Consider the following 27,466-nt stretch of genomic DNA (forward strand, 5'->3'; position numbering starts at 1 on the left):
GCATCCAGCATGCATCTCCTTATAGCAACAGGACTCCTGTCCTGAACTTGTAGTAGACTTTCAGAAGAACGCAGCTCTCCTAAAAGCAGTTCTGCATGAGGACTGTTGCTGCACTCAAGGTTTTTGAGTTCTCTATCCAGCACCTTGGCCTATTTAATCAAGAGATAAAAGGCATGGTTAGAAGGTAGGGAGGAAGTGCTTTCCTTTAGGAAAATTATCTTCTAGGAAAGAGACAAAGCACTCTTACATTCTTGGTCAAGAGGCTGACTGTATGGGTTCCTGAGCAGTCAGGAGAGGATCGTCTAGTCGTAAGGTGTTTTTCTTTCAAGCCAATGAAGAATTCTTACCTTGAATTGTAACATAACGTAAAATTGCTTCTATTTTGGTTAGTCCCCTGCCCCAAAGCCACCACCACCAACTGTCATCAAGTGCAGTTGCTTCAATACTTTGAAGCTGGTTTTTAGCCTTGAACATTTCTGCCTGTGCACGTAGGAAATAATAATGTGGGACCATTAGAAAGCAAGATCTCTGATATGCCCTGTATACAGAAAATGTTAAACTAAACATCTGCTGCATAGCAGCAGGTTACTTTCTTAATATACCCCAAATTTTCAAAGATTGTCCAAAGTTTCATGTTAAAAAGAAAAATCTTTCATTTTTACTTGCACATTTCATTTGCCTGTCTAAGCATCTTTAAATTATTTCTAAGGTCTCCAGATTAACTTTTTCCTTCTACTTGCTGTTAGTCAGTTATGAGTAAATTTAATTTAGGTAGAGATTCATATTCATTGTCCTTCATCTTTCTCTGATTAGAGTTTTCAATATAGTATTTAATGAAATAGAAGTTAGATCTCTGTTTTATAGATGTTTTAAAGAGATCAAGTTCAATACAAAACTTGAACTAAACATTTAATTCCACTGGGAATAATTTTGAATATGGGAAAACTTGTACTTCGTTGTGTCAGTGTCTTTCTGTTTGAAGCAGCAAGGTAAGTTTCAAGTAATGGTCAATGTTTTAGTTGTAGATAAACTGGAGAGGTTATTTTGGAGTTTTTTCACTACTAGCTCAACGCAGATGCAACTGAATTTCTTTCCCTCTGTTTAATATAGATTTTCTTACCCTTTTTCAGAATCGCCAGATGCTGATATTGCCATGGAGGTAGCTACATCAGAACAGCATGTTTCTGAGGCAATATATGATTGTGTTATTTGTGGACAAAGTGGTCCTTCTACTGAAGACAGACCTACAGGGCTAGTTGTACTACTACAGGCATCCTCAGGTATGAATGGGTGACTTGTTGGACAAGCAGTGTTTCTGCAGCTTTTAGTATGTGTGCATAAATACCGTTGTGTCTCATGAAGCCTGGGAAGACAGTCTCCCCCTTTTTTATGGATGGTCCTCCATGAAGCACATGTGTAGGCCGAAGGGTACTGAGAAAATTCTTAAATGTTTGGGAAAAGAGTGAACAGTTTCATTCCCTCCTAGTTCCTGTTAGCTTTTGCAAACCCAGCAGTATATAATAGACCTGCAGGAAAATAGATATTGAAAGAAAAAGAAAACAAAGTAGCCATCAGTGTATCTATATGTATGTATGTGTGCTCGTGTATGTATATATACTTTATATACAAGTGCAGAAGCACAACTTTCAGTATTTAGTTTCTTTAGTATCAGCAAAGCACACTGTAGTTACAAACCAGAATTCTCTGTTTTCTTAATTGCTTACCATATTGTTATCCATTGCATTCTTTATTGCTTCTTTTCTTCATACAGTTTTGGGACAATGCCGCAATAGCACTGAGCCAAAGAAACTACCAACTACTGAAGAGGAGCAAATCTATCCTTGGGATACCTGTGCAGCGCTGCATGATGTGAGGCTTACAACTTTACAGAGATACTTTAAAGATGTAAGTATTTCATATGAACAGTACTACCACTTCTGAAAAAATTGTGTAAAAATGTACATGAAATAACAACTTAGTCTTCCTAGTTTCATTTCTACACTTAGTGAACACTTTGTCATGTTACAGAAGTTATGAAATATTTATGTTTGATAGGGTCCTTATTTTTAAATAGCGTCTGGCTTTTCCCTAGTTATATTTCTGGCATGGGCATCTAGTATATCTACAGGCTACATAGTCATTAAATATCCATGCAGATGCTCTCCAGAAGAAGGTATTTCACAATTCAGTTTGACCACACAATTGAGATGTGGTTTTGCTGTCTTAGCAAAACACCAGTTTTCTTGTGGCCGTTCAGAAAATCTGACCAAGGAATTACTCTTAATTACTGAGTTAAAAGTATTTTTGGCAGTACAGAGTAAGTGGAAAGAGTTGTTTTAACCTGTAACAGTTTTCTGAGCCACTACAGAGAAGGGGAGGATGAGTGGATGGGAAGGAGGGACCAGCAGAAGACCTCACCGTCTTCTGCTGAATCCTCAACTCTGCACAACATTACTGAAGTTCAATTTTACATGAATTGGTGTGTTGTTTTCTGTTTTGCAGTTCTGTTAGCTGTTCCATGTAGAGTTTGCATTGTTTCACAAAGCCACGTTACAGCTTTTCATATTTAATTTTGGGAGCCAATTCTTACTGCTTAACAGGACTTGTTCAGTTGTAGACCTTTGTGCTGCATGTGACTTTCCTTGGTAGTGTATAAAACAGCCATGTAAGATCATACATAACTGTTCTGAGACATGATTCTGTGGGTGAAGAATATGTGACCTGTGACCCTAAATTAGCTCATATAGACTAGTCCCAGGTGACATACCAGCTCTTAGGCAGTAAATAATCATCCTCTAGAAGCTTTAAAGAGGAAAAACTGTGGCAATTTTTACTATGACACAATTGCTAGCTTTCTTATAATCTGTTATCCACAGATAATTGAAATCTGCCAACTGCAACCGAGCTTGCTTATATAGAGTAGATTAATTTACAGTAAATTTCACAATTGATATAGCTTTAAAAATTGGGCAATGTTTTCAGAAAATCACCTTCTCCTGAGGCAAGTATTACACATTTCCTTGCTAGAAAGTAAAACTTCTAAAGATATAAGCAGAAAATTATTTCTGACCAAAAGATATTTTAGTTCAGAAAGAATCTGTGGACAAGCTTTTCTTCTTTTGACATTGATATGTTTGTTTATTTCAAATAGTTATTTGATTTATTTTTTTTTTCCTACTGAAGTGATAAAAAACATTGAAGCAATACTGTAGCTTTATTTTTACATGTTTGCATACTACAAATAGAAGGAGTTCCAAGCAAAATGTTACTCAAAAACTTGATCTCACTGAAGTGTGTATTTCCCTTTCTGTGCAGTAACACTACCAATGGATTAGTCTAAAATACACTGTAATGCAATGAGCAAATGCATCCTGCTTTCAAAAATTCCAGTCCTGATTCAAACATTAGTTTGAACTAAATTAGCTATTTTTGCTTTCAAGTTTCCAGGTCACTACTGTGCTAAAAAATGTCTCTGCATGAAAGAACTAATCGTTAAATGTCTTTTGGCATAAAAATGGAAACATCTGTTAGTGTCTTGAGTGTCTTGTTCAGCTGAGCTAAGCAATAAGAAGTCCTTTTGTTTATCAGCTATGTCCTTCCCAGTAAGCATCCTTCCTCTAACAACAGATTTCAGGAGAGAAGAGAGTAATTTCACTTAGATGTGAAAATTTTAAGTGATGAAACATGATCTAGCTTATTCTACTAGAAGAAAAAAAAATATTCAAAAGCTACATGCTATATGCAGATTGGGCAAAACAGGCCAATTCTCCCCACAGAGATTCCTTTTGTGCTTTCTTAGCTGAAATTTGATGCTTGCTGTCAGTCAGGGAGTAGAGTTCATGCCCATTAAAGGAAAAATCACTGAAAGTGATTATTTTTCATATGGAGAGGTATGACTAAGGATTAGGAGATAAAACTTCGTATACTAGATTGATAGGACTATTTTCAGAATCACATAGTACTCCGTAACCAATAACTTGATATAGGTGTGCTCCATCCCAAGCCTATGGCTTGCTTTGGAATCTCCTTTATTTCTGAACTAAAGAATAATAGAGTAAAGCCTTTTTGCAATGACTTCAGGGTTGGGTTTTTTTCTTACGCAAATGCTACTAAGTAGCCTCGTTAAATACATGCAACAAGTAATGTTTTTCCTGAATGAAACATTTGTTCTGTGGAGCTTATCCAGGTATATCACACAATCTTACTGATCGTGTGGCCTACTAAATTATGCAGGAACGAGCAGGAGATAAAGTTTTTCTTGTTCTATGGCCTGAGAGGGTATAGGACATTGTGAGTGTAAGGTTGAGGCAAGGTAAATAGGAGCTCGTCTTGTAGCTAGAATTTGTAATTTTGTTTTGATTTCCTGCTCAGATGCAGGAAAAAAGTGAGATGCTAGGACATTCTTAGAAAATGCACTATCAGAGTTGGTTTTTCACGGTACCCTGTTTTTGCATCATACATTAAGACCATTTTAGGGTGAATCTATACTAAATATTGATTTCCAGCTCTGGTAGCCATAAGTCTTTTTTCTGTTCTTTAAATGTATAACCAGAATGTACATTTCAATCTGTGCATGAAATTATTATTTTGAGAAATAGAGATTTAGTAATTAGACAGACTATAGCTAGGTATTCTGCAAGAGAATTTTCTAGAATTCCTTAGCATAACTTTGACAGTGGTGACTGGTTTTTTTCAGTTTGTTACTTTCTGAGAACTTAACAGTGAAGTAACTTTATTTTTTTACATGTGAGCTATAAGTGCAGTCTTTGAATAAGGCCAATGTTTTCAAAACGCTCTAGAACAAAACTAAATTTACTAAACAAGTATTTGTTTTCTTTTCCCTTCATGATGTGCTATATAAGATTTCATTCAACAACTCATTAAAAACCCTAAGTGTTTACACTGAATTTTAATAACAGATTGGGGTTTAATTATATAAATGTCACCTTACTATTTTGGTTACATACAGAATTGAATGAAATGTATTGGAGCAGTATATTGCTGTTGGACATGGGATAACTTGTACTATTGGAACATATGGTAGAGTTAGAGGCGTCTTCATGTTGTAATACAAGAGGTTCTTTAAAGAAGTAATTCTCTTAAGTGAGAAGAACTGCCCGAGTTTAAGTTAAGTGTTTGGGTCTTTGCCATTACGCTCTTCTTTTGAACAGTCATGTAAGTTAGCACAAGCAAATACTTCATAAAATAAAATTTTTCTTTATTTCCACACCATGTCTTTCAATTAGCATGCAAATTAAAATCTATATATTTTTTTAAATCTTAAAATAAGTTGTACTACATACCTTTATAACTTGATATATATTGTTGTTCTTTTTTCTTACTGTTTTTGCTTTGTTCAGAGTTCCTGTTTGCAAGCAGTGTCAATAGGCTGGGAAGGTGGTGTTTATGTACAAACTTGCGGTCACACTTTACACATAGATTGTCACAAATCTTACATGGAATCTTTACGGGTAAGTAAAACTAAAGATGATCTTTGGTTTTTTGTTTGGATCTGAACTGTTCTTAGTAAAGTCAATTGGATTTATGCTGTTCAATTCAGAGAAAGATTGGGTTGACATGAATGGACAAGATGTTTTACTGTGTTTTAAATCACTGGGTTTTGTGGTTGTTTTGTTTGTTTCCTTGTGTGCATATTCAAGTAAAATATTTCTTACAATTTTCATTTCTGTTTCATAAATTCCTATTTTGATGTTTAACGTGTGTTAGAAATCACAGAGGAACTGAAGGAAAAACGAGAGGGAAATTTTATGAATATAAACTTGTGGTTTTGGTTAACTCCTAAAATGAAAATTCGGTTACAAAAAGTTAGATTTTTATCTCCAGTTATGTATGGTATATGTTATGTATTTACATGCAGTTTAGAGAAATGAGTTAAAATAGTTTAACTCTTTTGAATTATATATGGGGGGTTTTTTTCATTTTGGAAAATACTGCTGGGAAATTACTGCTATGTATGATTTTAAAATACAGTTTGTTAGTCAAGCCTCAGAAATTGGCTAGAAATGGCTAGAAAAGACATCCATATTTTCATATGGAGTAACCAAGGTAGTGTTCCATTGATGTTGCTGGCCTCCTTCACCCCCCTCAACCTCTTGCAGCCCAATTGCAGATCTTCTGAATGGCACCATAGAATGTTATCACAGGCTCAGCAGTGCTAGAAGTCATCAGATTTTAAGCAATAATTTCTTTCTGTATTATTTAGTGTAATAAGATAAAGACTGAATGATGACTTCGTTGCGTATGAAACTGCTTTTTTGTTCAAGATTACTTCATGTGATATTTCTTTAGTTTTATTTTTTCATAAGTTTTGTTGATTTGTTTCCATTTTGAGGAAAAACGAGCAATGCTTTTGTATTTTTAGAATCAGCATTGGTCATACTGTGAAATTTGCCTCTAGAGAAATTGGAAGCTGCACCACCTTTATTGGATCCCATGATGAATTGTTCTTTTCCATATGACTGAAAAGATGCTTTCAGGGGTAATTGTATCATCAAGATAATTAAGTGATATCTGGGCTTTCATGGTAGAATCCAATTGTACAGAATTTTGGAAAAGTAATTTTTTGCATCATATAGACACTGAAGTCCCTTTTCTGGTGCATTCTCACTTAAACTTGAAATCAACTATTAATTCCATCTCATTGTATTCTTGAATGTTTCTAGATTATTTAGGTGAACTTTTGATCCTAGCACATATTACTACTACCTAGATGATTGCATCTTCTTTATTTTCTTTTAGAATGACCAGGTCCTCCAGGGTTTTTCAGTGGACAAAGGAGAATTTACCTGTCCTCTCTGTAGGCAGTTTGCTAACAGTGTTCTTCCTTGTTATCCTGGAAACAACGTGGAAAGAAGCATTTGGCAAAGTCATAGTAACAAGTGTATGCAAGATCTTGTACAAGAGGTGGAAGATCTTCAAGAACAGCTGGGAACTTTCCCAGTAAGCATCAGTGTAAGGCAGAAAGATCCTTGTTAATTTGCCTCTTACCTTTCAGTTTTTACATTATGTTGCATTTGTGACCTCTTAGAAACTCGACAACCTGGGAAACTTCACTTTCCTCTGACGTGGAAGATAGTGTACCATTTTTTTTTCAGATCAAGAAATTTAAAATATTTACAGCACTTAATGCATTACATACTAAGAATGAACAATTAAAAAGCTATGACAAAATATGATTAATTTTTTTTATTGAATACATTTTCATTTCTCTGCATAGTAATTTACATGCAATTGAGTCATGTAGTATAAAATCCATTTATCATTTCTTTACAATGTAAAAATAGCAATAGCCTTGTAACTGGAAGCTATTTAGAGAACGTCTATTAAGAACATTTTAAGGTATGGATTATTTGTTTTACAGAAAGAGCAGTTTGTAGATGCCTATGTATTACAAAGCTTCATGAGGTCTTTATGAATGATAGAATTAATGCTATAGAAGTTTGCTAGCCTTTCAGTCTTGATGGAGATATTTTGTGTTACTTTCATGTACTTGTGCAATGCAAATATACTTTAAAATAATTCAAGCAGTGAGATTCTTGAACTTGGGAGATGGACAAAACAGTGATGTTTATATTTCGAACAAATCAGAATAACTTTCAGAATATTATAACACTTCTGTGAGACAGAATATTGGCTTTCAATGCATATTTTTTCATAACCTGCAAATGCATTTTTATGAATATGGAAGTGCTGTGCTTTGTGATCAGCTATTGCATTTCTTCAGGTAAGATTAACTAATCTTTTGTGTCTTTATTCATAGTCTGAAACCAATCTCAGTAAAGAAATGGAATCTGTGATGAAAGATATAAAAAGTACCACACAGAAGAAGTATACAGATTATAGTAAGAGTCCTGGATCACCTGACAATGATTTTTTGTTTATGTATTCAGTAGCCAGGTGGGTATGTTTCTTCTTTTTGTATTTTTTCTTTTGTGTTTCTCACTAATGGTATTACTCACTAGATAGTTTTCTTCTTTAAAAATAAAAAATAAATAAATCCATCCTTTCCAGAAAGTACTTTTTGAGTGCTTAGTACACTGAGGTTACATTTTCTGATTTGCATATGCAAGATGGAAGGATCTGCCTTTCAGTTCATTTTTAGTATATGCAAGCAGTGGCACAAAACCTGGAGAACGTTTTTGTCTTCTGTTTATTTAGTTTTCTTCTTTATTCAAGGTTTTACTTTCCGTATATCAAAATTTTATGTTGAATTTGTTTTTCTATCTTCCTTTCCCAGACTGTCAAATCTTCTCTACTGCTATTCAGCCGAATATTATTTCACTTGTATCACTGCCATATTGCTGTTTTTTAAATCACAGGGTGTTTTTAATCTCTGCCAGACATTAGTTTTATTTACCTAAATAGGGATCACAAGAGAAGCCTTTTCCACATCAGCAACCAGGAATCTCTCTTCATGTGAATAAGACTTAAAAAAAAGTGTCAAACTATGAGCATTTTCTGTGATGTTTGATTCTAGTTTTATAGCTGTCAGTGTCACAGACCCCATCTCCAAGAAAATCACACGGTCCATCTTTCTATCAATACCATTTATGTTAAGATGCTCTGAATGGTTAATCTGTTCAGACTTACTGTAATGCAGGATTTTCCCATAAGAAGTTGAAATACTCATTAAACAAATAATTTTCTAAACTCTGACTTACTAAAGCCTTCAGGGAAGGTGCTGACCGCAGAGAAAGAGCAAGCGCACAAGTGATATCATCCAGTAGCGTTCTTTACCACAGTTTCATAAACTCTGGTTACTGAGTGTCCTTAGTGTATCAGCAGTGGGAATATTCAAGAGTTGGCTGGGCAGGACTCTGGATAATCAAATCTAAGGCTCAGGTTTTGACAGAAGGTTGGACCATCTCATGTCCAGAATTCTCTTCCAACCTAGATTATTGTATAATTCTGTTAAAAGAAATATTATCTATATTCTTTCAGAGTATCATAACTGTGCCTTGATTAAGAAGAGCAATTAAATTTTATAAATAACAAGTTAAAAGATTATTCTGTATTACTTTAAGTGGTATATGCTATACAAGGATAAATAATGTTGAGATTTTTAGCAATTATGTGTTTGGTCAACACAATTTAATGTAATTTGAAAAATACAAAGGATTCAATGTTTCACATATAAAAGGATGACAGTTAAGGTACAAAAATGATGTTATAATATATTTCTGGGTGTAATGTTATATAGTTTTAAAAATGCTAGCTAAACATATTTTAAATATATCTATATTTTATGATTTTTGTATTAACGCCCTAAACCCAAGATTTTTGTGTTCATTCCAAGAGTTAAAAATACCTCAAACCAGAACAGCATTTCATTACTGCTTGTACTGCTGGAGAGAGAAATCATGGTTGACCACTAAGATTAGGATATGCCACCTGTACTCTTCTTGTTAGGTTAGCCTGGTGTCAGCAACTTCACATTTATCCATCGCTGAAGGATTTCAGGTGTTGGGTCCAGCCTTCCATATTGTTACCATAAGATCACTTATGAGGGTGCCTGGCAGATCAGCTACAAAATGGTTAATTTCTCTTGATAATTGCATAAGAACTCCACATTAAAAAAATTAAACTTTTAAAAGGACATTTTAATATAACCTTACAGTTTGTATTTATGGAAATAAATAAGTGAGCTGGTGATCTCCTAGATTGAAAGAGTTCTTTGTATGATTTTAGTATGTTTTGTTTAGTTTTAAGTATCCAAACCATGGACTATCCACAGCTTAAATTACAGACTGAAGCAACTAGCTTTCTGCAAGTTATTTCTCATTCAGCCTGTTTCTTCCTTATTTCTTTTCAATTCTTTTTGAGGTAATATCCTTGTGTTCCTTACCAACCACTTCCCTTTGAGCATTTCTGGTTTCACGTATTCTGAAACATTTCAGTGGTTTTGATCAGACCATCTACAGCTGTTATTTATTTCTTCCTGGTATTTAATCTAACATACAGATAAAGTATTCAAGATGATAAGTAGCCCCTGTTTAAATAAGCATTTGAATGCAATAATATTTTTATTGACTCTGTATATTTGGAAGTGAATTAAACACTCATAATCATCTTACAAGTCATGTTCCATTTTCAGTCAGAAAATGACATCATCTGCAGTCTTCTTAAAAGATGCTAGTTTACAGCTGGAGGCCAGCTTTGAAGTGAATTTCTGCATGCTGGAATGGGAATACTACTGGTTAAACAACGTGTAGCCACTTGCCCCAGCTTATCCTTTCTGCTTCAGGAAAACGGGAACTTAATTTTCTTACTTCACTTTTGCATACGCAGACAGATGTCACTGGTAGCAGAGAAAAGAAATTACAAGCAAATTCTCTACCACCTAGTGGGAGGGCTAGCCCTTGTCAGTTTTCCTAGCAAAAAAAGGCACTCGGGGTCTTCGCAAACTGATTTGCATGCACAGCTGCAAAACATGCTGACATTTATGAGATGAGTATAGTGTGTCATTCACAAATCATGTGTGCCTAGCTTTAATTTTAATAGCGCCGCATTCATAGCATTGACGACTGTCATTTCTGGCAGTATCTTGGTGAACTGTTTCTGTATTGCATAGCAATAGGTCTCGTGCTTTTGTTGGCTATGTAAACAAAGCTTTTGGTTTTGCTGTCAGCTATGTATAGGCTAGTATTAAGAACCTTGTATTCTTTCCTTCCAGTCTGTGTACCGGTGTCTGGTTTTTTTTCTTATATATGTTGTCTTTGTAAAGTTAAGTGGAAAAAATGGTAGTGCTTAACTTGATTCTTCAGTCCCAATACCAAGAGAAGGTCCATCCAAATATGTTCTCTTTCTGGAAAAGGCACTGCATTTTTGCTTCTCCCTACTCTGTTCTGATACAAATTCTGAGAAATATGCAATCACCCTACCACAGCCCCAATATGTTCCTTTAATGAGAGCCCAGAAGAAGGGATGAAGTAGGGCTGGTTTTTAATAGTGAGTCTGTACAGCTAAGCGAAATCCATCTCCTCACTTTTTTCTGAGTGAGGAAGATAAAGCCAGTGTTCTACAAAACGTGTTGCGCCAATGAATGACACAAAGATTTCTAGATACAGGAAACAGTCACTCTCATAGATTTTCTTTCACCTTGTCTTTTCTTCATGTTGAGGGGGCTGAGATAGCAAAGGATGTGCTTTCAGAGACCACTCTGTGTTCCACTCTTCTATCAGATGCCCCACGTTTTCCTTCATTGATGAGAGAATAGGCACTGAGAGCTCTGCTTTTCTTCAGTAGAGGGCAGATAGTGCTCAGACTCTCAAGGTAGAAGGGAGCTTGAATTAGGGAGGACATACACTACTCTCTTTCAAAATATAAATTAGGGCTGTACCTGATGTAGAATATTTTATGAAGGAGAAGTGTTCAGTTTCACTGAAGATGCTTTCTCTACTGTGCACTTTTATGCCAAAGTTTAGGTTTGTTTTGAAAGAGATGTCTTAGAGGAAAAGGCTAATATTAATGTTTCCAAGAAAGCTGAACTGTAAGCTGCTGTCTTTGAGGAACTGGGGGCAATGAAGAAGTGTGGGAGGTGAGTTGGTATGATACGTGTGATGGAGTATGTTTCCAGAAACCTCTCTTTACATTTCTTATAGCAAAAAGTACTATATAACACCTCATACGTATCAAGAAGAGTTTTTTCAGAATTGTCCCTGAGGTTTGTCTTGTAGAATTGTACATCTCTCTTGGTGAAAGGAAAATGTAAAATTCTAGATCTAGAAAGTTGTTCTTAGACATTTGGGTAGTGTTTTTTATTTAAATCTTAATTATCTTGGTTTTAATGGAGGGCTGCCATTAATTTTGTTCTACAAATCAGTTATCAGAAGGTTTGTAGAAATAAAACACACTGTTTTCCTTTATGTTCCCATCATGAACTAGCACATGCTGATCTGCAGTTGCTATTTTGTCCACTAATATCAAATCCCTGTCCCTGCTTCCTTGCTGGTAGATTTTTAGAAGTTCAGTGAGCACTGCAAATCGCCTGAAGAGTGGAAAATTCCCCTGTCACACAGATGCCCTTATCAGCAGCAACCAGATGGAGCTCTGAGCAGGCACATTATCAATGTTAAATTGCCTTTTCTGAGTAGAGAGGATTAAAGCATTCCTTCAGAAATGGGTGGCATAAGCTGCAAACTTAAGGAAAGGAATATTCTGAAATGTTACTATTTTAAAAACATGAAAGTATCTTAACAAACACTGCATATCAAAAATGTACTATTCTTTCAACCTGATGGAGCTGAAATTCTTAAAAAATAATTTCTGTTGAGTAAACCAGTCATCCTGTGGTTTCTTCTTAAATATATGTGTGTGTGGGTGTGTGTTCTTAGCTCAGATATATTATGTGCCTAAAATTCTAGAATAGATGTTAGTATGTCTTCAGTTGCATTATAGGAACCCAAAATTGTTTGATTTTTAGTTAAAGAAGAAAATATGTTTAGACTGAGCTTTGCAGTTTGGATTAAAATAGAAAAAAACATTTCAGAATAATGGAATTATATTCCTTTAATTAAAGGAATGCATATTGACTTACTAAAACAAACTCTCAGAGAACATAACGTAAATTGTTTACTCCACGTCTTGGGGATAAAAGATAATGCAGTACTGAAACATCCAGTTCCAAAATTAAACACAGCTATCGAATTTGGCCTAAACAATTGGTGCCTAGATATCAGATTACAATAATACTAAGAAAGAAAGCATCAATGTGACAGGCAGAGATTTAGTGACACAATTCCTGTTTCATACTAATGAGCTGCAGTTCATTCAGAATTAACCTCCAAGGCTTTTATTAACTAACTTATCTATAAAGGTCAGTGCTTCTATTATAATTTAGACTGTTTCCATGCTTAGTTACTTGATGGCATATGCATTGTACTGTCTGTTTGTTTAGAGCAAAACAAAAGCCCTGCCAATAAAGAGAACACTTTTTAGACATAACTGACTGATTGAAATTTAGCCAGTCTGTATATTGTCTTTTCAGATTTGCACATAAATTCCCTTATTATCAAGGATTTGTGTGTGCATACAAAAAAAAGCCTCAGAATTATCTTTTTTTTTTTTTTTTTTTTAATTCTTCAATCACAACTGGTAGCAACTCTCTTAATAAAGTACTTGCTAATCAAAGCACTTAAAATCACCTATGGCAATATCTTGATAAAGTTTATTTTATTCTGAGTCATGTTTTGGCAGTATCTCACACTAAAGATTAGTTCAGAGCGTTCTTCTATTTAGTGTATGCTGGGAGTTGTTGATGACTCTCTTGTGTCCGTAGAAGCTTGAATAATGCTGTTCCATTCAACACTGTTACCTTTTTCTTGCAGAACAAACTTGGAACTTGAGCTGGTCCATCGAGGAGGCAATTTATGTTCAGGAGGTGCAAGCACAGCTGGGAAAAGGTCATGTTTAAGTAAGTTTTGTGTTACAAAGTGTGAATACAAATTATTAGAATATCGAATAAAGATGTCTAGTTGTTTCTAAGATTTTCCAATCCAAGTTATGCCAACTTTTTTAAGAACCTTTTTTTTCTGCCATAATGAGTTGCAATTTGAGAAATCTAAAATCTGATTTGCACACATTATTCATTAGAACTGTATAATCTTTTTAGAATCACTTGTCACAGTATCCACATGATATTTTTTAATAATTTCACATTTTTATGAGTAAAACTAGAAGTATTTTGAGGGTAAAATGGGAAAGCTTTGTTTCACCCCAGCTGTTTCTAGTAGTAGTTAAGAAATTTGTTTCTTGGAGTGCTAATATAGCTCATGAAAATCTGCAGGTACCGTGTCCCATGTCTTTAATTTCCTTTAATTTCCTTTTTCTTCCTCTGACAGGACAGTTTTGCAAATTTTCTTTGGTAGAAACTCTCAAATCTTCATTGTTCCGAAACGTTTAACGTTTGGCAAATAAAGTACTTCTGGTAGACAGAAGTGCTTTTTTTTCTTAACGTAAAATCATTTTATCTTTTACTGGAATATAAACTGTTTGGAATAGACATTTTCTTTTGTCAGGAAAAAATGGAAAGCCTGCCAGAATACTACTTTTACTAATGCTTGTTTAAATCAAGCTTATGCAGCAGTAGCAGAAGATTCAGTAGTAAAAATGTCAGAAAGCTTGGGCCCACCTCTGCCTTTTGGTTCATGATTTATGGGCAATGCTTCACAATGCATCACCTCATTGTTGGAGGTGGTGAGCCACCAAAGAAGTCCTATCACATGCTATGCTTTCCACAGCCTTTCCAGGATGAGAGCCTTCTGTTACTGCCAGGAAATGTAGTTCCATTGATTTCACTCCTGTGTTGTGATTTGTGAAAAGTAGTTTTAAACCCTACTGCACATTGGCTTCCCCTGCCATAGTTACCCCCCTTTCACAGCAAAGCAAAATACCTGAAAAATGCATGTGTTAGAAGAATATCACTAGCTCACTGTTCGCATATTTGAAGCATTTCATAAGATCAAGACTCTACTTGAATTACAATATATTTTTAATTGTATGCTCACCTAGTAAGATAGACACTTTTTGAATTTCAGCAGCTTGCTGGATGCATTACCTGTTTCACAGGCATGTTATTTGGAAGACCATGATGAGCAACTTAGGGTGGATATTTCAGCTTAAACTATTGAAATGTTTAAAATGAAAATATTTATAATGAGAGCACACCCTTGTTTTCACATTGCTTTAGTAGCCATACAAGATCTTTGTAAGTTTTGACATTTTAAAGTTTAGACGAATGTCTACAGGGAAGTGGCCTGTAATTTCTAAGGTCATATTTTTATCTTATTGATAGTTTTTCAAAGTCAGGAGATCTCAGCTTCTCTGTATGACTTTTTTTTTTTTTTTTTTTTTTTTTAAGATAAAAGAGGAATGAAATACATTCATTACATCTTAAAACACTGTGAAATGTTTGATGTCCTATCAGTGTTAAATTTGTGTTGCATGTACCTATTTAAAAAGCTTTATATATGTATATCTAAAAGATAATGGTTTTTCTCATGGTGCTTTATCATCAACTAATGTCAGTAAGTGCTGGAAGATTATGACTTTGCGGAGAATGATTGAACCACCAGAGTCCTGGGCAGCTGCCTTGCTGTACATTGGTGTAGCTCCATTGTTTCTATTTGAATTGTATCAGTTGACACCAAGAGAGGAACTACCTCAAAGTTGGTTCTGTTTGTTTGGAGGTTTTTAAGAAAGAAAGAAAAAAATTCCACCAAGCTGAGGCTTGGTAGCTGACATTAGGTGGTTTGTATAATACATTAGTTAATTTTTTTCCATATACTTACCCCACCATACCTTCAACATCATCTTGCATAAAGAAGAGCTCTTACATACTTAGGACCTGATTTTAAAAGCAAGCATAACTTTTGCTGACAGCCAGTGAATACATATTTTTAATACATATTCCTCAAGTTTGAAATGCATGGAGAATACTGTAATCATTGGAGAAATTTCTTTTTGGAGAATTACAGAATTGGAAATGATACATGGAGAATGTATGTATCTCCGCTGGAGGACTGACATGCTGGATTGTTACTTCAGCAAGACAAGTGAAACTGAAGTCCTGTTAAAATTCATATATCAAACTTAGCAATTTTTCTAGCACTTTTAGTGTTTGCCATTAACTCTGTATGTCTCAAAATGAACCAATGTTGTCTGTTTGTCAGAATAGATGAACTAAATTTATAGAAATTTGAAGATACTTCTCACACTCGAGAAGTCTGGAAATAGTCTTCTTAACGAGAAGCTTTAAGTAAGATTACATCAACTGTTGCTTTTAAAAACGTGTTAGTTTACAGAATTTAAAATGTTTATGAAATACATCACTCTTTGGTAGTAGCAAATACTCTGTTAAACTGTGCATTAGTTGTCTATATAAAAAGTAAAATGGCCCAGTATGGACAACTTTGTTTTAGATCCTTGTCTTCAGAATTGTGTATATATTTAGAGAGAAGAAATTTTTTTCCCCATTATGTGATTCGGCTGTTCTCATGTACTTACACACAAGGGCTTAATCTGAAATTGGTAGAGTATTTCCTATAATTTGAAAACGTGTTGATGTTTTGTTTGTTTTTTTCTTTAAATGTAATAACACTTCTTGATTTTTTTTTTCTACTTGCAAAATACATTGCATTTTGTTTGTTTACTATAACATTTTTCCTCTTCCTTTCTTAAACTGTTGTGTAATTTTGCTTACTGAGTGTGTTGCACATGGAAATAGTACTTTTTCCTTTAGCAGTTGCATTACTTTAAGCCTTCTAGTGCATATTTTTGATGAAGGGATAGAGACAGCATTTGAACACAATGCACCTGCTTTTTTCCACACTGCTGGGTAAAATGGTAAATTTTCTTATTTAGATCTAAATCAGTCATGTTGGTGTTTTGAGGTCTTTTGAAGCTTTCAGATGAAGGTGCTATGTATATGAATGTGGTGGTGTTTTAAACAGCATGGAGACATAAATGCCGTCTATTCATTGTTAAAACGTTCACATGTTGTTTGTGTTCTGTATTGGTACTTATTTTGTAAAATTGCTATGTAGCAAACTAGTCATATTTAATCTTGCATTAAAATAGATTCATTTTTAATATAAGGTAATAGGGTTCTCCTAGAACAGGCCTGTACAGTGCTTCCATTTAGTATTACTATATTTAGTATTGGACATTAGGCTAAATATGACTAGTGGGAGCAGAATTGCTTTTCCATATATAGCAGGGTTTGTTTTTACTAAACCATGATATAATTGTGTTTCTTTAATTGCCCCTTCCATATTGGTGCATTTAGAGTTAAAAAATTGTAGTTCTTTAGATGCATGTGCTAGAATAGATTTTGTTATCTTTCGGTACTCATTCCATACTTCTTTTTCCAAGAGGTAATCCTGGTTTTATATTTTGACTTAAAATGTACCTTCAACTTCTTCATTGTCTTATACAGTGAGGAAAGAATGATTATAGAAATCTGTCTAGAACTTGAATACTGTTTTGTTAAAGTTTTGCTTTTACAGTATTGAAACTGCTTTCGTTTTTTAAATGTCATTCGTCAGGTCCAGCAGTAATGTAATCTAAAATATAACTCATTTTTGTTTTTCTTATGTGTGAGATAATGCAGTGTCTCTCTTGTGATTAAGCATACCACTCTGTATTTATCTTGTAACAGCTGTAAAGTTTGGTGATTAGATATTGCAGAAAACAGAATGTGTTGTCCCAGGTGAGCTGTTACAGCAGCAAGCGTCAGGGAAGATGGTGGGAACAAATAGGTCAAGAGCTGTTTTAGTAGATTGCACCATGAGAGCAGCTGCTCTTGGGAAGTAAAATTAAGAATGATTAATGTAGCTGTTAGTGTCAGTGATCAAGTCTGTGCGACAAGAATGATGAAGAAAATTTGGCTGTAAAATTGCCGTTTTAAGGTTTAAAGTTCTGTATGTGCATTTGCCACGAGTCTGTGTTACTAAACAGTATGCAACAAAAAAATGCAAATAGAGTCCTATTTACTTATTACTTGAAAATCAAGTCCTATTTTAAGGACCATTTTACAGTTTTAGAGTCTATGGCCTCGAAAATTCTCTTGGGTTTAGGGGATAATGATGATATATAACAATTGTACAGGTCTTTTGTCTCTGTTTTATAAAGTTTAAGAGATCTGATGTTTTGCTTTTTGATTTCATTGTTTTGTATTCATAGAACAGCTTCAGGACATGTTATTCAGGCTGAATAATTAAGACTTCTCTGTACAACTTCTGTATCTCTCTTAACGTGTGTATGTGTTTTTCTCTGTCACTGCTACTCTGGTAATCTTGCAATAGTGGGTGAACAATCCCACAACATTTAAGTTTTCTGTAAATGAATTTATAATCTAATCCTTTCTTGCTTTTAACTTTTAAATAGTTCTTTCTTTCTTTCTGGATGCTTTCTTTTCTTTTGCCCTTTTTCCCTTTGTAATAAGGATAGGATTCATGGGTTTTTTTAGGAAGGATTAAATATTCTATCACCTTGTCCTCTGGCTTCAGTTCCCCTGAACTTATTCCCTTCAGTTCCCTCCTTATCCATATGCTTCCCACAGATAGCAGTCTGGCATTTCAACATCAACTGCATTAATTGGAAAGCACATTAATTTACAAGTAGACATAAAAAAAGTATTTAAGACTTGTTAAGCTTGCCTTAAATAAAATATCCAGCACCTTCATAACTTCTGTGATGGTGTAACCATTGAGAAACCACATTGTTCCACTGGGGTTTTTTGTTTGGTTGGGTTTTTCCTCCTCTTGTTCATTTGAAGCCTGTGTTTTGCATTTGTAGGTGGCTCAGTGGTGTCATCTGTCTTGATAATGATGTTAGTATCAATTTGATCAATGCTTTTAGTGTTTTTGTGAGCACAGAAAGTCAACTTGACGTGAAGCATTTTCTAAGCTCTTTGTGCTCCTTCTGTATCAATTTTTTCAACGATGTTGATAGTAATGGCTGTCTCCGCTTTATCAATATGGCCAGCGAGACGTGGAACCACTAAGTATTATTCATTCCTGATTCTTTTATGAATTGCTCAGTTACAACTGTCCCCTTCCTGTAATCTATTAATGTGAATATGGTTGCAAAAATTCCCATCCAGCTCTCTGCAGCCACTGAAAATAAAAAGAATAAAAGTAGTTTTCAGGAATGCTTTTTTCCGTGGTACAGTGGGTTTCTGTGGTTGGTTTGGGCTTTCTGGTGTTTTGTTTCATTTATTAGTTAGGAGATGGCAATCTGCAGATCTTTGGTGCCCATCCATTCATGCTGACTTTGAAAAAGCAGGTTTTCTCAACAACAGATGATCCTAACTATTTCCTAAAAAGCTTGGTATGCCATTCTTACCTAGTGTGGGAGAGGCAAAGATAGACACCGTTAGAATTCTGTTGCTGAAGTTGATTTCATACACTGGCAAGTTTGGTGTCAAGGGTAATTAGCTGCTTCATCAGCAATTAAGGCTTAAGATTTGTAAAGACTATTCATGTCTTAATGCCTTAATAGGCTTTTCCTGACCTTCACATTTTTTTTTCTTCACTGATTCCTATCTACTGGATCAGTGATGAATGGGAAGATGCTGTCAGCAGGTCTTTGCAGCTGCTGTTGCTAAGTGGACTATATAAATCTCTACAAGGAGAAAAAAATTCCTCAATCTCCTTATTAACAATCAAGTCCCATCTGGTTGTATGAAGTGTTTTTTGTTATAATCTGCATTCTTCTTAATAGTACCAGCAAACTTTGGGAGAAGGGCATAATGTCTGGTAAGATCTTCACATAGCAGTTGAGACAAGGATGTTTTCAATTCCACTTCCAGTGAACTGCTGTGACGCTGTGTTTTGTGATCCTTTGACATTGTAAATATGAATACTAATTTGTAGAATGAAAAAAGAAAAGACTGGATCAAAATAGCAAAGTAGAGATTTTCATGACAGCAGTATGTGTTATTTATGTCCTTCTAAAATAAAACTATGAGAGAGACTGGGGAATAAACACATCATCTAGACTTTTGCAAGCAAAACAAAGTCAGGCAATTTCTTAATTTTCTTTGTCATCATTATTACAGCACATTGCTATACATCGCAAAAGTGGAATTAATAACAGAAAAAATCCTCTGGTTTCAACTTCGGTAATTGGAGAGTTTACTTTATGGTCAAGAGACCAGAAAAAAGAAAGAAAAAAATGCTGCAAAACTCACCTAGAAATTTGGGATCACTTTGGCAAAGACCAAACCAAGATTGACTTAGACCTGCATGTAACTTCCTGAATCACTCATTGTTGTCAGTTCAGCACAGCATTTTTATAAGTTCTGCTGCTCATCTATCAAATCCCTATCTGATCATCTCCCTGAATTTAGCCTTCTTCCGTGTTGTTTATACCACACTAGACGTGGAAAGAGCTGTGAAATCACCTTTATAGACTCCTGCTTTGTGCACTTTGGCAGAGCAGAATATTTTTAAGAGCTTTGGCAACATCTGTGAAATCAGTGTGCTTTAATGTTGAAAGGAGCAAAGAATGCAACTGCCAGTGCCAGTGCAGGCAATGTGGATACACAGATGAAATACCCATTATCTTTGTTTTTTATAAGAGCAGCACTAGAACACTTCCTCTAATAGCTTCAGTCCCAGTGCAAAGACAAGGTCTTGTCCTCTGAGCTGCTCTTTCGAGAGTGTTGATGCCAGTTGAGCTTATTGTTCCTCTCTCACTGCAGGATAACCCTGAGAAGTAGAGCTGGTGTAGGAAGAGTTGAAAAGAATGTACCAAGAGCATCAGTGTATGGAACAATAGATTTATTTTTGTAATTTTTAGAAATGGAATTAGGAAGGCTAATATGAATCAGAGTTAAAGCTAATGTCTAACTGCTAATCTAGATGATTCTATTAAGTGTTTTGTATAAGCTTTACATGTGTTCTGTGGAAACAAAGACCATCTAAGTAAGTTGGGAGAATTGAGACAGCGCTGCTTCAATGTAGATAATATTTGAGTCATATGAACATGTTTTAAAGCCAGCAATAATCTTGCCCACTTAAATGTCTAAATCTTGGAATCCTGCCAAGCCTCTGATGACTTGCAGCAAAAAGCTATATTGTGCATTCAAGTTTTGTGATTTTTATATTTATTCAATTTAACTGGATGCAGCCTGTCTCAAATATTATGGAGTCATTAGGAGAGGAGGACCATATTCAAATTATTTTCACTGTTTACTTCTCATGATTTGTTATCCATAAACCTGTAATTCTCATTTTGTTATGACTTCATAATTATCATTCTTTAATTTTGTTGTAGGTGTGCTTTCTAAAATTAATATTCTTTTACCAAATTCTGTTAAGAATGTTATTTTGGAGATGCTGAGCTGCACCCAGATCTTCCCTTTCCCACACAAAGGTGGGATGTCCTGGAGAGAACTGGCCATAAGATCATAAGATACACTCTGAGCGGTTGAGGGGTTTGGGACACCTGGTGGGTTACGGCCTTTTCCTTTCCATTCTTCACAAGACTGGGCAAAGTGGTTCTTTGTGGGCCATTGTCATGTTAATGTTTTGCTGCTACTTGTTTTAAGAAAAAAAACAAAACAAGTGTATTTCAAAGCTTCTAAATAGGGTATAAGAAAATGGGAGGATATTCTGTATTTTTATGTTTACATTTCAGAATTATGCATTCACATGAATACAGAGGAAAAAAAACTCTGGTATTCATTTGGCCCAAGGCCAATTTCTGCCAATCCCTCAAGCATAAGAATGTGGTGAAACACCAAGCACTTTGTGCACAAAGAAGTTGCCAGTTCCAGATTTCGGTGCTCCAGTGTTTTCACTGGCTTTCTCCAATACTCCATAATAACAGTAAATTTGAGGTAAAGCATTTGGAGTCACTGTGGTGTAAAATAGAAAAATGTTTGTGAAGAAGTAAACCTCTATCTTCTTCTGGCTAGTCCTTATTTTTTGCTAATTGGTAAAAATCTGCAGAAATGTGAATACAGAAGCAACAGACAAATCAGAACTCAGTTTTACCAACCTGGAAGGTGGCAGCCATCAGGCCGTTTTTGCTGCAGCGTTCCCGTTAGGGGGCGATGTTATTCCTTGGTTACCCCCAGTCTAGAAACAAGCATGGCTGTGCTGCATTGATTTAGAGTATCTTAATGTTTCTTTTAAGTCAATCCGTACAAAATACTTCATAAAAGGTCATTGTAACCATATCTTATTACCTACTTCCTAGCTTTACATTTACGTGCTAAACACGTTTTCTTGCAAAGGAGCGATAGCTGCCTTAATCACAAACCAAAACTGTTGTTCTACAAGGCTGCTAAACTGAATTTTTCTGTTCAGATTCAGTTCCTGTTAGAATTTATCTTGACTCCATAAATGTTACACACTTGGAGATTACATATAAATCATCCAGTGCTAGAATTTGGTGCTTGCCTGCTTAATTTTGTATCAGTAAAAGCTCAGGAAAATAGCTGTTAAAGGAACAAAGGGTTAATTAATTATGCTAAGCTTTTTTTTTTTTTTTTTGCGTAGTTGCCCTTTCTGTTTGAGGCAAGGAGCAGTTCAGAAAAAAATTGCATTCCTTGTAGTAGTAGAGAGGCAAGAGGGAAGGAAGGGATACCTTCGTGGATTTCATTCCAAATAAAACTATACTGTTGGGGTTTCAAAATTATTAATATTTTGATGAAACATCAGTATATTTTCAGGGTTTTGAAGTTTGTCAGCAAAGCAGTATTTTGCTAGAATCTCTTTTACTAGGAGAAAAGATGATTTATTTTGTCCTCATTGACTGGTTTTATTCAGAAAGCAGGTGACAGCAATCAGTTCCAATGCCATCTACATCTCCAATTATTTTACAAACCCCAGGAGCTAATTACAGCCCTCAGGCTCTGGCAGTCAGCTGACTTCATCATGCGACTTTTTTGGCCATTGCATACCTCTGAGTAATTGTCTATTTATGGAAAATAAATTAATAGCTGCTATTTCTACTTTAAAAAGAGGACCTATGAGTGAGTGTATAGGTTGAGCAAGTGGGTTGTAGAGAGAAGGGAGAGAGATTAAGAGAGTAGGAGGCAAAGGGATCAATTGAAAGAATAAAAGAAGGGGGGGAGGGGGAGAAGATGGCAAGATACTAAGAGAAAAAGTTAAAATGAAAGGGAGGAAGGAAGCAGGACCCAAGAAAATTGAACAGGAGAGGCAAACATGGCAAAAAATAGCATGACATAGCGTGACACGAGGAAAAAAGCGAGCAAAATAATGAGAAAGGGTATTTAAAAATATTATTTTAATATAAGCCTTTGAAGATAAAAAAGATGCATTTTTCCCAAACTGTAACTGTTGTAAACACAGAAAAAGAAGTGAAGTCTGAAATTCTTATTGTACATACCTCTCTGAAAATGCTGTCAACATAGATGGTGCCTGCCTTCTGCCTCACTCAAGGGGAGAAAGGATTAGAAGCTGTCTTTATTTGTGCTGGTCGTTACGATTCATATAGAAATGAAAACTGTGCATTTTAATATATTTTTACTGCAGTAATGTGCATGAATAATAAAGTAAGTATCCTTTGGGCAGAAGGTTCTAGAAGTGTTTTGCAAATGATATTTTTGACACAGTGCACGTACAGAAGGTTTTGAATTGATGAATATCAGCAAAGTTTGCCTGCAGGTTGTATGGACAAATCTATGCTGTTACAAAGACTGATGCTACTTGAGTGTCAGCTGTGGTGTGGTCAGAAGTTTGGGTTTTTCCTCTTTCAGAAGTTACCTACAAAATAACCTTCTGAAGGCAGAAGTAGTAATAAACTTTTAAGGATGAAGAGCCAAAGTGATCCTGCTATAGGCCAGAATTTCGAGCAACTTTAAGTTAATTTCAAGTATGTTGTGCCCAGAACTTAACTGTGAGAGAGAGGAATAAAAGCTGTGTGTTAAAAGTGTATCAATCTCTGTTAGAAGAAATGTTTAGGAAATCACAGCTTCTGGTATAAACTGGAGAGGGAAATGAAGGGAGAATGGAACCTTAGCAACATAACAGCATATGAAATGGGATTTTTAAAAAGACCTGTAATTAAGGATGTGGAGCTGGTGTTAACAGGCACTAAAACAACTGAGATCTGGTCAAAGCTTTCTAAACAGACTTTCTCTGTTTCAGAATTTCAGGAGAGAAAAACCCAATTTTTTTCAAATACATGTATATGTTCACTGCCTTCTATTTAAATCATACTTCTCTTCAAAACCTTTTTTAAAAAATAAATTTAAAAAAACTAATAAAAAATGCTTGTTAGGGACCAGCTTATTTGGAATGAGATGACAGACTTTTCAGAATCTTGTACAATAAATGATGGCAACTTAATGTAAAATACTTCATATTATTGTACATAATAATCAGCAATCTATCTTCTTCACCTTTCAGATCAGCTGTTCCACGTGTTGGCCATGCACATGCGCCTCTACAGTATAGACTCTGCATACAATCCCTGGAGAAAACTAACCCAGCCGATGCAGGATAAAAATTCAGAGCAAGTATTTAATTTACCAAATATAAGTTTTACCTTGTGAAAGAAACATCCTTACAGAGGGACTTTGGGTAACTTTCTGTCTTAATTTCAATTCTCTGTGAGGTAGGCTGATGAACTTAACATCTAAAAATCTTATCTATATATTTGTGAAAATAAATTTTCAAATTTCTTTTACATAAAATCTGACATGTTCCAGTTTTGAGTTGAAGCTTAAATACACCACTTGCAATCTTAAGCACATGCAAATGTAATAGTATTGGATAAGTGGATAGTTGGACTGCTGTTCTTGGTACAGATGCCAGACAAAATTTACTTCGAGATTAAGTTCATAAATAGTTTATTGAAAGTTGGGCAATGAGAAATAGCTGTTATAGAAATAACATAAGTAGGCCTAATATGTGTGAGAAATAATTCTATTTGAAGCTAAAAAATTTCATCATACTTTTTGTTTTAAATAAGTTGTATACCTGAGTTTGTTTTTAAAACATAAACTTTACATATACAGATGTATAAGTATTAACAATATAATAAATGGAGCCATGAATCTGTGTTCTGCAAGGACTCATCTCCCTGCTTGACTTAAGACCCTTCGCTTTTCAGATTCTACCTTGATGGTGAGAAGAAAGATTTCTTGCCTAAAACCAGATGATTATTTTTCCTCATAAGAGGAAAACAGTAATTTTTTTTTTCTCTTGGCACCTTCAGCACCATCTTCATAGTTAAAAGTCTCCACTTTGTAGTTCACAATAATGTTGAAAAGACTGTCTTTTTAGTGCCTATCCAGCTGTGTATTTGTCAGCGTGTTTCTAGGAGCCTGAGGTGGAAAGCATCCTGGGATTTCAAAAATTCATCTAGGATAGTGATGCCACAATCCTAATCTGCATATTAGGAAAAATTATTAAAACGTGTGTGCTTGCTTCTAGTTTGAGATTTTACTGTTTTTCCTCTTGGACCCAGGTCTTTTTTTTTCCATCAACACTAGGTTATTGCAGTAATTAGGCTAGATGAATGAACAGATTAGTTTATAAACCATTAGCAGAAAAAGTATCTAGAATTTTATAACCTGAAAACCTATGTTATTCAGCGTGCATTCAAACTGCTTTGAGAGTATGTTTTCATGTGATTCTGCCTTGACCTAGATTGAACAGTGGAACAAGGTTAATAAATCTGGTGTATGGTTGACTGAGTTATACCAGCCAAAATTAAGATCACATTGATAGGCAGTTGACAGTCAGAATGGCTGTGGGACTGATCATGCACTTCTCATTTTGGTACTTGAAGAGCTTGCTGGCTTTGGAAACAGCTATTAACAGAGGGGCAGCTTTTTCTGTACCTGCAACCTTTTTTTGCTCTTACAGACTTGATGGAATTCACCATGCATTGGTCCTATCAAGGTTAGGTTGCTGCAAGTTAGATTTCGTTAGGCTATATTTTGAATCACTTCAAAATGAATGGTACTGTAGACCATAATGGCTTGCTTTGCAGTGTTGGGAATGCATTTGAGCAGTTCTCTTGTTTTCTGCGCTGGTTTTCAAGATTTCTTGGTAGACTTGCTGATGTTGGTTTGGCACTAAGTCCTAATTCGTTTAGGAAGCTGTAACTGAGAGGTCATCCATTTTGCCATGAAATAGCTTACTGTTGAGATGCACAGATGCAATCAAGCTGGAATTTTTTTGTTCACTCCTTGGAACATTTTTCCTACATTAGTCTGCAGGCCCCAGAAAGCTGCTGAGGAGGCAACGTGGGGACATGTTTTTTATTTATAAATTAGAGCATAAGATGGATAGCCATAACTATATTTCAGAAATTTGAAGTAGTAGTTTCACTTGAAGATGGCATTCATATGATTAGCATGTATGATCTAATTGCACACTTCTTAGAGTCACGCAATCTTCTGAGAAATCCAGAAGAGCAAATTTTTTCAGGTACTGGAATGAGTGCTCAGAGCAATTAGAAGGTGATACACTGCTGTAAACTGAAGAAGATTAAGAGGGCAGTGGAGAAATACCACTGCAGATTTAAGATGTGGATAGCACACTGCCTTTTTGAAGCTAAACAAATAATCTGAATCATCAGCCTGACCGGTACCTGAGATAAAGTCTTGTAGAAAAGTAAAAGTAAAGACTTGTAGAAAAAAAAAGTCAATGACAGGAAAAGATCTGTATTATCTGACTATATTACTGTGACTCCAAGCAATTTAACATTAGGAAAGACAAGGGAGCAAAATAACTTTAAACCAACATGTTTTATTTTTTCTATTTAACTTTAAATTATAATTTCAGTTGAAAGCAATTCTCCAGAGAAGTTAGTTGCATCTTTATTTGTTTAAAAGGATAATTTTCAATACTAAAAAAGAAAATAATCGAAGGGGTACCAGCGCCATTGCATTATCTTTTCACCCTTATTTACTTCTAGTTACTTTATTTAAATACACAAATATTTACAATTAAGACTACTCAGGTATAGACCTCACAATTTTTAGCTTGGCTTTCCACAACTCAGATGTCATTATTCATAAATCATGCCTTAGCTTCATGTGTCTGGGAGAACTGATCACAGTAATTTGTAAAGTCTCTCACGGAATTGCTCTACTGCGCTTACCCAAAGCCCCTGGTTTTGCCCGTTGTCATCTTCTACAACTGTAGATTGCTCCGTAGTTGAAAATAGCAGCTGAGAGGAAAGATAGGAAGGCGCTCATGCAGTCACACCAAGGTAAAGTAGAAATAGGGAAATTCTGAGCGAGAAGATACTCCACCAAAAAGGGCCTAAATAACGTGAACTTGTTTGAAGGAAGAGGGAGGAAAAAGATAAAGCTAAGTCTGGCGAACTGTGCGTGGTGTAGTCGATTCTTTCCCCTATGCAGTTCATGTTGTCAAATCTACACTTGGTCCCACAGGCTGTGCTCAAGCAAATTGTTCTACTAGGGACAAATCTGTTTTCAAGGGTGATCAAATAAACAATTATTGTGGTGTAAGTGGGGAATAATAGCGTCTGGCAGGGGGCAGAGAAGGAGCAGCTGGAGGCAATAATTACTAAACCCAGATGTGAATTTAATGGACTAGTCCAAATAGCCAGAGTTTCAGGAACGAAAAAACTGAAATAAAAGGATACATATTTTTAAAAATTTACATCTCTACAAAGGCAGAAATTTTTGTGTCTATTTTGACAGACTAAATGTGTCGGCAAAGAATGATTTGGTAAAGCATTAAGGATCTTTGCAGTAGAAGCACTTGCAGGGGGGAACTGCATGACAAACTGAAATGCTGCAATATACTGGGTTATTTTTAGTGAAGTGTTTTGCGGATGTTTGTTGTAAGCTAGATTGCTTTGGTGATTGTAGTGTCACACTGGGGCAACAAACTGCAGCATGGGGTTGGGAACGAGCAACTGTGCGTGGGAACCTCCTAAGTCACATCTTCATCATAGAAACTGTTGTGAAAAGGGAAAAACAAAACTG

The 27,466-nt window shown here is 35.3% G+C and overlaps 1 protein-coding gene across 16 annotated transcripts in view; it reads left to right on the forward strand.

Annotated features, from left to right (window-relative positions):
* UBR3 (ubiquitin protein ligase E3 component n-recognin 3) overlaps positions 1 to 27,466 on the forward strand; it is a 117,771-nt gene that overhangs the window by 66,374 nt on the left and 23,931 nt on the right. For 14 of the 16 annotated variants that reach the window (XM_035896256.1, XM_035896263.1, XM_035896257.1 and 11 more), the window contains 7 exons: positions 1,131 to 1,280; positions 1,772 to 1,905; positions 5,361 to 5,471; positions 6,760 to 6,972; positions 7,781 to 7,917; positions 13,347 to 13,432; positions 23,904 to 24,009. In XM_035896256.1, the coding sequence (XP_035752149.1) occupies positions 1,131 to 1,280; positions 1,772 to 1,905; positions 5,361 to 5,471; positions 6,760 to 6,972; positions 7,781 to 7,917; positions 13,347 to 13,432; positions 23,904 to 24,009 (937 nt within the window). The remainder of the gene's footprint in view (positions 1 to 1,130; positions 1,281 to 1,771; positions 1,906 to 5,360; positions 5,472 to 6,759; positions 6,973 to 7,780; positions 7,918 to 13,346; positions 13,433 to 23,903; positions 24,010 to 27,466) is intronic. The other 2 variants (XM_035896258.1, XM_035896261.1) reach the window with 1 other exon arrangement.

The sequence above is a fragment of the Egretta garzetta genome, unplaced genomic scaffold (genome assembly GCF_000687185.1).
Source record: "Egretta garzetta isolate BGI_Z169 unplaced genomic scaffold, ASM68718v1 scaffold16, whole genome shotgun sequence".
Classification (NCBI taxonomy): Eukaryota; Metazoa; Chordata; class Aves; order Pelecaniformes; family Ardeidae; genus Egretta; species Egretta garzetta.